This window comes from Lygodium microphyllum, chromosome 29 (assembly GCF_053477565.2).
Source record: "Lygodium microphyllum isolate KBCC chromosome 29, Lygodium_microphyllum_v1.1.10, whole genome shotgun sequence".
Classification (NCBI taxonomy): Eukaryota; Viridiplantae; Streptophyta; class Polypodiopsida; order Schizaeales; family Lygodiaceae; genus Lygodium; species Lygodium microphyllum.
In genome coordinates, this window is record NC_141163.1 from 72,220,261 (window position 1) to 72,231,732 (window position 11,472).

The following is an 11,472-nucleotide window of genomic DNA, read 5'->3' on the forward strand; positions in this document are numbered from 1 at the left end:
CCAATCTGAATCACTGTGAGTATGTAGTTGCAATGGTTCTCCCTTGGTATAAAGCAATCCAAGAGTGCTAGTACCCTGCAAGTAACGAAACACACGCTTCACAACTTGCCAATGTGATATGCACCGGCTGTGCATATATCTATCTGCTCAAGGCTGAAATTGCAAACTGAATATCAAGCCTCGTATTGCATAAATAAATGAGACATCCAACTGCTGGAACATATGTATGGATGTCAAACAAATCACTGTCATCATGCTAAGACAGCTTGAGTTCAATCTCCATCGATGTACTAATTTGCTTGCAATCTTGTAAGCCAAGCCTCTCAAGGATTCTACCAATATATCTGGACTATGACAATCCAATGCCTCTAGCCTCATGAATGAACTAAATGCCCAAATAGTAATGCAAAGGCCCCAAATCTGGCAATTTAAAATTTTGTTGCAAATTTTTCTTGAATGCCGAAGGCTGATTAATATGTGCCCCTATGAGCAAAAGATCATCTACATAAAGACATATGACCAGCAAGAATCCCCCCTCTTTGCATACGTAAAGAGTAGGCTCTAATGGGCTGCTAATGAACCCTTGGCTGAGTAAAAAGGCATCAATTTTTGCATATCGAGCTCGTGGAGCTTGCTTTGGACCATACAAAGCCTTTTTCAACTTGCATACCAAGTGTTCGGATCCCGTAACTGCAAAACCAATGGGCTGCTTTACATACACTTCTTCTCAAAGTTCCCCATGTATAACTGCAATCTTAATATCAAGTTGGTGCACTATCCAATCATGATGGGCAGCCAAAGCAACCATACACCTAATGGTAGTCATACAAGATGTAGGAGCAAACGTCTCCTCATAGTCAATGCCCTTCTTTTGCGTGTAGCCTTTGGCCACAAGTCTAGCTTAATACTCATCAATGGATCCATCCACTTTTCTTTTCGACTTATAGACCCACTTTGTGCCAATGGCTTTCTTTCCAACAAGCAATGTCACTAAATCCCATGTTTGATTCTTTATGATAGAATAAAATTCAGCTTGCATTGCTGCCATCCAATGCACACTTTGTTGTGCATCCTCAAAAACATTCAAGCTCCTCACCTTAAGTGTGTGTGTTGCCATAATAAACTCCATTGTATTAGCATGACCATGCAGACGAGCTTGTCTTCTAGTATGACCAGCAATAGGAGCATCCAAATGACTATTTTTCATAGTCTACAAGTACCATCTGGGCATCTGCCTAGCTTCCTAACTATGTACAAGCTCTTGCTGAACCTCAAATTCAACATCTTGCTGAATATTCAGATCAGCCACAAGCTGAATTTCTACATTGCTCAATGGAGCACCTAGTTGAACATTGTGTTCATTTACTGAAAGTCTAGTTGTATCACCAATAGAAATGGGCATCAGCCCTTCAAACACTTCATTTGCAGCTTGATATGTATCAAAACCAGCAAGGGATAATTCTAATTTTTCATCAAAAACCACATCCCTACTGACAAAGTTCTTGGAAACAAGATCATATAGTCTATACCCTTTGCTCTCACTATTGTACCCTACAAAAATGCATTTGACAGCCTTGTTGTCCAACTTCTTTCTTACTACTTTGGAAATATGAGCATACACTAGACACCCAAAAGTATGAAAGTGGCCAACTTAAGGTTTTTGGCTGTTCCAAGCCTCAAAAGGCATGACATTTTTTAATGCCTTGGTAGGGCACCTGCTCAAAACATGACAAGCACACATAATTGCTTCCATCCAAATGCCATGTGGCAAACTCTTAGCTTTCACCATACATTTGGCCATCTCCATGAGTGATCTATTCTTCCTTTCCGCAACCCCATTCTATTGTGGAGTATGTGCAATAGTGTACTAATGAACAATGCCTTTCTGCTTCAAAAAATTATTCAGCAATGAAGACATGTATTCCACCCCTCAGTCCGAACAGAGAGTCTTAATCCTGCAACTAGATTGATTTTCAGCAAGTGCAACAAAAGCCAAAACTGCACCATACACCTCTGACTTTTTCACCAATAAGTAGACCCAACAAAAACGAGTAAAGTCATCAATGAAGGTGACAAAATAATAAAATCCACCCAATGACTTTGTCTGCATAGATCCACATACATCTGAATGCACACTCTATAATCTGGCGGTTGCCTTAAAAGCAACATCACGAGGAAACGAGAATCAATGCATCTTCCCCAAAATGTCTCTCTCATAAATATGCTCACAAGGTCTCCCCAAGAGAGGTAAGCCATTTAGCATTTGAGTACGCTGCATAAGCATCAAATTAGCATAGTTGTCATACCCCATGCGAGCATGCCATAACTCTGTGTGTGACATAGCAGGAGTAAGAGTAGATACTAAAAAGACTGCCTGATCAATCGAATAGGCATCTAACTCATAGAACCCATGACATAATGTGATAGTCAAAACCAAAGTCAAGAATTCTTTATCCTTGACGATGCATTTGCTATCATCAAATGTGACTTGCATACCACACTTTGCTAAAGAAGAAATGGACAACAAATTATTCTTTATGCTTGGCACAAATAACGCATCCTGTAAACGAAGAGTAGAGCCATCAATGGCTTTCAAAGCAATCTCCCCAACACCTCTAACAAGGTAAGATGCATTGTTGGCATACTGCACAAACTTACTAATAGGAGTTGCAATAACACAAGAAAACATATCCCTAAGAGATGTAATGTGCATAGAAGTACCACTATCAAAGAACCAAGTGCTACCATCCTTAGTAGAGCTAAGTGCTCTATCAACCCAAGAAGAGCCATAATTGCAAGATCGAGGTCTACAACAAAAGATGCGGACTCTATAGCAATAGAAGGTGCATCAGAAACAAACATCCCTAACTTCTTCTTCTTCTCCTTGGCAATGTGCTTCTTACATTCCATGATGTAATGACCTGGCTTCTTACAATAGTGGCACTTGCCCTTCTTGGCTTGTGTGCCCCTTGTTTCTTGTTGCTTTGTGAAGTACCTGAACTTCCAGAACTCCAAAGAACCAAGTGCTACCATCCTTAGTAGAGCTAAGTGCTCTATCAACCCAAGAAGAGCCATAATTGCAAGATCGAGGTCTACAACAAAAGATGCGGACTCTATAGCAATAGAAGGTGCATCAGAAACAAACATCCCTAACTTCTTCTTCTTCTCCTTGGCAATGTGCTTCTTACATTCCATGATGTAATGACCTGGCTTCTTACAATAGTGGCACTTGCCCTTCTTGGCTTGTGTGCCCCTTGTTTCTTGTTGCTTTGTGAAGTACCTGAACTTCCAGAACTCTGCAGAGCATATTTCGACTAGCTGCCCTTTCCCTTCTATATCACCATAAAAGCTTGTTCAAAGGCTATTACATCCACCTCACTGTTCTTTTTTGTTTGCTCTTCTTTTAGAAACAAATTAACAAACTGAAGAAAAGTAAGTGATTGCAGAGTAATTCTCATGGTGAAATCTAGGGCCATATGAAAGACCAAAGAAGAGGGCGACAAAGAATTCATAGTAGTAGAGATCAATTGTGCATACAAATAATACTCATCTACATTCATTAACTACATACACAAGTCCTGAATTTTGTTAAGATAATCATGCATGGAATCACCTTCATCCATCTTCACATGCTCAAGCTCTTTCTTCAAGAAAGAGATGCGTACTCATTTTTTCCAGCAACCATCTGCTTAAGTGCAAGCCATGCTTCGCATGAAGAAGCTACAAACCGTATATGCAGGATTATAGACCGCTAACCTATAATGCAATCAATGTCAATGCTTGAGCATCCTGTGTGTCCCAAGTCTTTTGTGATGCTCATCTTTGGGGAAGTGGTTGAGCGGGCATTTGACCACCTCCTCTTAGAGGAGATATTATAGGAGCCACAACTCTAGGATAAACTTCTTCACCACTAACATAATCCCAAAGATTTTTTGCAATCAGTACATTCTTCATCATGAAAGACCATAGAGAATAATTATTGCCGTCCAATCTATCCTCCTTAGATACATATGTGAATACATCACTCTGTCCCTGATCGGCCATAGTAAATGTCACTATTTCAAAGAGCACAAGAGCAAGAGCTAAAGCTGGAACAACCAAGAAATCTGAAAATTTCCAAAAATTGCAGCATGCACCACGTTGTAATTGACAAATTTGTGTCACACTCTGTCAAAACTATCCAATGTACATGCTATCCAATGCACAAACAATGCTTAGTAACACAACCAATACAAAAGCCCCAAATTTTTCTTGTCCAAAATGCACAACTTCAGTCTATTTCAGATTGAAGCTTTAGTACATATGTTAATGTCTACACTAAACCCAAAAGCCCCAAATTTTTTGGCCCAAATCCCAAGAAATTGCTGCAATGTGTGTGCCCAAAAGCACTTCCAAGAGCACAAATGCACTCCTCGGGCAAAATCCCCATGCTATAGCTTGGATTTTGCAAATAAAAAACTAATAAAGTATAATTGTCACCTAAGACAAGAGCTGGATCGCGCTGAAGGACCTGGCAGAGGTGGCAGTTGCTTGGTGGTTGACAAGCAAAGCTCACAAGCAAGGTGGTAGGAGGTGGAAGGAGCACCAGCGACCTAGAGGAGCGAGAAGATGCTGGCCAAAAGGCATGCATAGCTGCAAGAGCAAGCGGTGGCAACGCTACAAACCTGGGGGGCGCTTTGACCAAGTGGAGCTAATAAAGAAAATACCCTGACACAAAAGCATAAACAGAAACCGTACGACAAAGCATAGACTGATAAAAGAACACAGTTAGGGTTAGGGTAACTCAGAGACAATGAACACAATGAATAAATGAAATGATATGACTACTAATAATACGATGCTCATGCAGCAAATACACTATGCAGCAAATGAATACTGAACCTCGAACTCCTGTATCTCAAGGATCAGGGGAGGGGTAATGAGCTGTAGAGTGTGTCGTACTCCGAACGGATCCTGAATCGCAGCAAGGCAACCTCCGGATGTCGAACACCAGCAAACGCAGCAATGTGAGTTGGATCTGATGCAAGCTGCAGTCTAGAAAGTGTGTGCTGAAAACGCAGGCTGTAGAGGGAGATAGACAATAAACACAAGCAATATGGAGGCTGGTGACAACTGAGGAGAGAGAAAAACTGTCAAACGCAGTAGGTAGAGAGAGAGAACTACCAAATGCAGCTGTGAGGAAAGAGAAAACTGCTGACGACAACTGACAGCTGAGAGAAAAACTGCAACGACTGCAACAGGAGAGAAAACTGTCAGGGCAGCAACTGGGGCCTGCAAATGCAGCAATTTGTTGATGTGGCAGGCTGTACGACAACAGTGCGGATGACCAACAGTCAGTCGCCAGGTAGAAACAGCAGCAATCAGCGTGTGGAGGGCTGGAAACAGGCGCCTGAACGGATCCCGAATCGCAGCAAGGCAGCCTCCGGATGTCGAACACCAGCAAATGCAGCAATGTGAGCTGGATCTGATGCAAACTGCAGTCTAGAGAGAGAGTGTGCTGAAAACGCAGGCTATAAAGGGAGGCTGGCGACAGAACGCAAGCAGTGTGGAGGCTGGCGACAACTGAGGAGAGAAAAATTGTCAGGCACAGCAGGTAGAGAGAGAAAACTGCCAAACGCAGCTGTGAGGAGAAAGAAAACTGCAGACGACAGCTGGTGACAGGTGAGAGAAAAATTGCAGCGACTCCAACAGGAGAGAGAAAACTATCAGGGTGGCAGCTGGGGTCTGCAAATGCAGCAGTTTGCTAACGTGGCAGACTGTACAACAGCAGTGCAGATGACCAGCAGTCAGTCGCCAGGCAGAAACAGCAGCAATCAGCGTGTGAAGGACTGGAATCAAGCACCTGACTGTAGGAAACAGTGATGGACAGCAAGGGCTGAGATGTCCTCCGCGAACGGGGTGTGGGCAACAAACTAATAACACCTGAAACCTGCAAAAACGAGATTAAGGAAAGAGTGGAGGGCTGGCTGCCAATTTATAGAAAATTAGGGTTCTAGATCCTCTCCCACTTAACTCTCTTGACCCGCTCCCCATTTTAGGGTTTTGGCTAAAATAAGCCTAAAATAAGCATGTTTTGGGGATGTTTAAGTGGCTAAGTGCATTTCTTAGCACAATAGAGCTTGCGCTCGTGGCGGGGGCATTGGAGCTAACAACATTGGTGGCAGCTGGCGCATGCGACATCCAAGCTACGGGAGCTATAGCAAGCAATTGTGGCACTATGACAAGTGCAGTTGGGGCTAGGGGCAGACTTGCATGTGGTGTAGGTGATTGCACTAGTGGTGGAAGCTGCGAGTCCGAACGACCAATAGCTAACTAGCAAGATGATACCGGCCTAGTGGTGACGCAGTGAAGCTGGAGCTAACCCACAGCTCTAATACTAGATGTGAGATATGGAGGATCGAAGCTCAGTTGAAAGTACACAATTGGCGCTGAAGAGAGTATAAGAGTGAAGACACAACGACTCCCAATACGATAACCCAAAAAGTAATGAAAGTACAAAGTACAGCCCTTAAACATTAGGGTTGTTAATGTGCGTCCACACCCAAAAGGTGTAAAGCAAGACAAGTGCCCAAATTGTGTAACATAAGCACATAAAATAGAAGATAATATAATTGGGGGAAAAAACCTCTCACAAGGAGAGTAAAAAATTGCCCTAATGTCCCATCGTGGATCACTGGCACTCCTTTGTGAGAGTAGGCGTGAATCAAACCCAACATGATTTGGTGCCCTCACTAATGCTCTAGGCTGCATACAAGGACTGATCAATCCTCCTCCTGTATTTAGCATTTGTTCCTTGTTCAATGCAAATTTACTTCTTCTTCTCTTGTAGTCTCTCTCTATCCTTTTGTCTCTATGTTTATGTTTCCTTTCCGCAACAAACTTACATGGCATTAGAGTCCAAGAGAGAGAGAAAGCTAATTTCTTGGGGAGGAGACCACCCTAGATTGCGAAGCAGCCTTGCCACATCAGCGTCTGCTGAAAACGCAATCTTGTGCTTCGATGCTGCAGCTTCTTTGTGCAAGGCAACAATATTTCTCCCCCAAGTGGCCTCTACATCAACTTCCTTGTGATCTTGTAGCTGTTTCGCTCCTATTTTGGGGCTGTCTCCAGCCAAAATGCAAATCCTTGTGATCTTGTAGCTGTTTCCCTCCTATTTTGGGGCTATTGTGGGTGTCTTGCAAGATATCAAAGATGTCTTACAACCAATTTCGTGGCTTTGATGATACAAATGAGGAGCATTCTCAACACTCCTCGAATGGTAGCGAGATTATCACACAAAGACTATCATGCGGATCATGAAGAACGGAGGTCACCTAGCATGTTTGTATAGGATCCCTCTCATATAGAATCCCTCTCCTCCCCATTCTCTCTATGTTTCATAGAAGACCCATTTTGTTGGCCTCAAAATGCCATCTATGGCACCCTCTATACAAGTGCCCGTACTCTCTTCTTTGGCCAAAGAAGGCCGACTGGATGGTAAACTACTCACTATGGTCATGTAAGATGGAGCGTACCCTTGATACCTTCAATCTTTGGGAGTTTGTTATCCTGTCGACGTGTCCTCTGCGACTATTGACATGGCACTCTGGTCGTACTGCTCCACCCACGGTTGTCCAAGGAATGACTCTAACATTAGACACTAGGCATTGATTTAAAATTTTAATGCCAACTCAAGGACCAATAAATGTGTAAGACTACTTGGGGGTTAAAATCACCTAGCCAAGTTATTGTCGATGGACACTAATAATTTTATGGGCAAGGACAAAGGGCTAATTTATTTTTCAGAAAGAATTAAAAATGGCCGAAATCCATCTCAAAGCTACCAAGTGGCAAAACTTTCCCATGCAAGTGACAAGAAGTTGGTTGGGATCTGAAGGAGCTATTCAGTGAGAGGGAGGACAGGCTATAGATGCTGTTAGCACCTGCTGCCAAGAGGTTTTCCAGCAACCAAGAGGTCCACCAGCAGATAGTGACTACATCAAGAGGTCACTGAGTTGTAGACAACTATCATTTCAACCTTTGGGGCTGCAGGTGACAAGCTTTTGGAGGTGAACACCAGCAAGCGACAGCATTTTTGCTGTCATAAATCAGGCAACAACTGATTGTGACATTGTTCTCACAATAGAAGTTGGAAATTTTTCTTCTCTCAACACTCTCTTCCATTCTCTAGCCAATTCTCAGAAATTCTCAAAAGTTCTCAGCCATTCTCAAGTCCTAGTAAAGAGCAGCTATGTCAATCCTGCTGTGAACCCTAATTCACAGCAGAATTTGGGGTTTACCAGCCACCTTGAGTGCCATGCCAAAGAATTGAAGGCTTAGCGCTTGGAATCAACTGCTGAAAACTAGGCATTTTCAGAGATTCTAAGAGGTCACTCCATCCCAATTGAATTTGGGTCTAGATTTCATCGGTCAAGGATCAATTGAAGACCAATCCCTTGTTAAATCAAGGAGCAAATTGATGTGAAGGTTTGCTAGTCATTTATGACAAGCAGAAGCATTGGATTTTGAAGGAGATTGGATCAATCTCATTGCACTTCTAAAAAGATTGGAGTACTTTCATTGCACTTCTTCCAATTGCAAAAGAAATTCTACAAGGGACGCCACTTTTTGGGGCCGATCAGGTGTCAATTGTCCAGGATTAATCCAATAACATTTGTATCAGTTTATGTGAATTTATTGCTTGTTGTGATTAGTGTATGATCAGATCATTCACCACCCTTTTGGACAATGAAGGCTGGTTTCAACTTGACCCACCAAGATGCCTTGTCGAAAATGAAAACTCACAACAACTTTCATTTAATACAAGACACATAGGTTGTTTGGCTCACCCCAACTTTTGGTAAGCCACAAACCATCTTGTCACAAGCTACCTTTTCAAGGCACTCATGTTTGAAGTGATCGGACTGAGCATATACTATAATTTGAACCGAGACTGAGGAGAAAGAAGATAATGAGAGAAAGTCATCATGTTCTTCAACTTGTAGAATGAAAGCCAAGGCTGGGCCATGTCCATCCAAAATTATCTAAATCTTTCCAATGCTACGAATAGGAATTGGAAAACTACCATCGATAAAGGCATTACCTTGCATGGAGCGCAAGTGCTCAATACCTTTGTTTGATGAAGCTGTGTGGCAAGAAACACCACCATCCACAAATCCAATCTTGAAAAAGGAAACCATCACCTTGTCCTTATCCAACCAATTCCTCTTGAAGTGGCCTATTTTGCCACACTTGCAACAAGTGGAGTTCTTGGATTTATCGTCCTCCTTCTATTAGTAGATTTGTCAATTCATGAGTGAGTTTGTGCATGTCCCAATGGGCTGCATACTTCCAATTGTGATGTGGTTTTCGGATGCCAATTTATTTTGCACACTTAAAGCATCCCTGGTCTTGCAGGTTTCAGCCATTAGCTCTCCCTCTAGTGGCTGTCCAGCCCATCACCACTACTACCACCTCATTTCTTTGAGTTTATCACAGGTTCTTTGTGTTTACAGCAGATCCATCAACACCATCTCTTTGCTTCTATTGCTCCATACTTTCCTAAGATAACCAGCCGTCCCCACAGAAGACGCAAAAGTAGAAAATGCAAGGTACAGCCATCCAAAGTAGGAGCTTTTATAAAGTAGCAAAGTGAGTGTCGTGATCATCATGTTGCTATTATGAGACTAAAACACAAAGTCGGGTTACTATGACAACAGCATCCATACAATGATCCACACAAATGTGAGGGAGCAAGAAATATAAGTAACCGAAGAACATGAATAAGCAATTGGACCAGTAAAACAAAGTAGAATAACATCACACAATTCACCTTAAGACAAATAATAATCAAGGCCAATAGCTCTATGGTGCAAATATTATTAATCCCATGTTCAATTAGCACACAAGCATTACAAAACATATGCAAACATGAATGGGGTTTTGCATGTATTACAGCCCATCCAAGTTTTCTTTGGCCCACAATAAGCAAGAAGCAAATGTAAAGTTTGATAGTGCATAATTTGTGAGAGTAGAGTCTACATCTCTACACTAATGTCACCACATGGTACATCAATAGCAATGACGCATTGATACTTGAACTTGCATAGATTAAGACTCCACCAAATGGTGGTAATTTTCTTACCGATACCTTCTTGTATTCATAGCACGTTTTTAAAACCATATTCATAGCACGTTATTAAAACCAGCTAGCAACTGCTGTTCAAGCAACAGATAAAGGCAATAAATGCATACTCAAACACATAAATATAAAGTGTATCGAAGTAGAGGAAAGAATCGCATATTTCCCAATTCAACCACACATACTACACCAAATGATTTAGTGCAAATAGGAAAATCTGCAACCTGCTGACCTTGTCGCACCTCATCAACTGAATTATATTCCAGAGAACACTAAATCAATGCTCAACTTCAAACACCATGGCCACAAACGTGAAATGAGGCTGCTGTGAGAATTTCGTGCTAATCGATTTAAGGGGAATGCCTGCAACATGATAATCTTCACTGACAGCGTAGGCATCCATTCTTGCAGTCTTGATTATCCGTTTCTTTTAAAGAAGGAGACAGAATGAGGTACTTACTGCAAAATGCACCAAGTGAACGATCGACCAAGCGCTACCAGCACTGCAGCCAAATACGGAGAGAACCACAAGCCAGCCAAAGAATATAAGGAGGATATACGTAGTCCATACTCCGGGGTACTGGAACCAAGATGTGTTCTTATTGAGGTCCGGGGGAGGCACGGCCTGCACGTACAAACTGCGCAAGGTGGGAGAACCAAGATCAGCCATGGGTATCGATGGAGACGACGTTCCGATGCTAGGGTTAGCAGAACCAAAAAAAGTATGCCGCGAATGGGAATGGCTGGGTGGCGATACGAGGGGTTAATATTGCTCCAGGGTCACCGGAGGCGAACTGCCGATTCGGCTTCTTCTTCCTGTAGTCTTAGGGTCAGCACGGAGGAGAAGAGCTCTTCTTCTTCTTATGAGACGAGGAGACGCTGTGTCTGATCGCGGTAGAAAGTTTCTGTTCATGTCTGTTCTTGTTGTTGTATGTTTTGTAGTACAATTGGAACCTCTATGGGGGTGTAAAAAAACATAACGGACTTTTAGGTGAATATTCGTGTAGTGCAATCATGGACCTGTTAGTACTCAACATTAGAGGCTTGGCCTTACCTATTAAATGACCTCTCGTCATTCCTTTGTGGAGACTTGACTCGAGAGTTGAAAGGCCACGCACATGATGTACCCATCATCTATGGGGACCTAAAACTCATGGACAAGTGAAGTTGTAATGCATGAAGGCATGTGCACATGAGCTAAAGTTAGTCTGCTTGCCTACGAGAAATGAATGTGCTCGATGATTTACATCACAAAGCTTGTAGCCACCTCATTAATCCTTTCAAGAAGGCACAATACCCCTGGCAATGGAGATCGAAAGGCTTTTAATCGATATTTGTCAAAATAGAGTGCA

General features: G+C 42.4%; 1 protein-coding gene across 1 annotated transcript in view; it reads right to left on the minus strand.

Moving 5' to 3' along the window:
• Positions 1-11,076, minus strand: part of LOC148010784 (uncharacterized) — a 28,908-nt gene extending 17,832 nt beyond the window's left edge. The window contains exon 1 of the mRNA XM_087671821.1: positions 10,581-11,076. Within this exon, the coding sequence (XP_087527947.1) occupies positions 10,581-10,790 (210 nt within the window). The 5' untranslated portion in view covers positions 10,791-11,076. The remainder of the gene's footprint in view (positions 1-10,580) is intronic.
• Between the last annotated feature and the right edge of the window lie 396 nt (positions 11,077-11,472).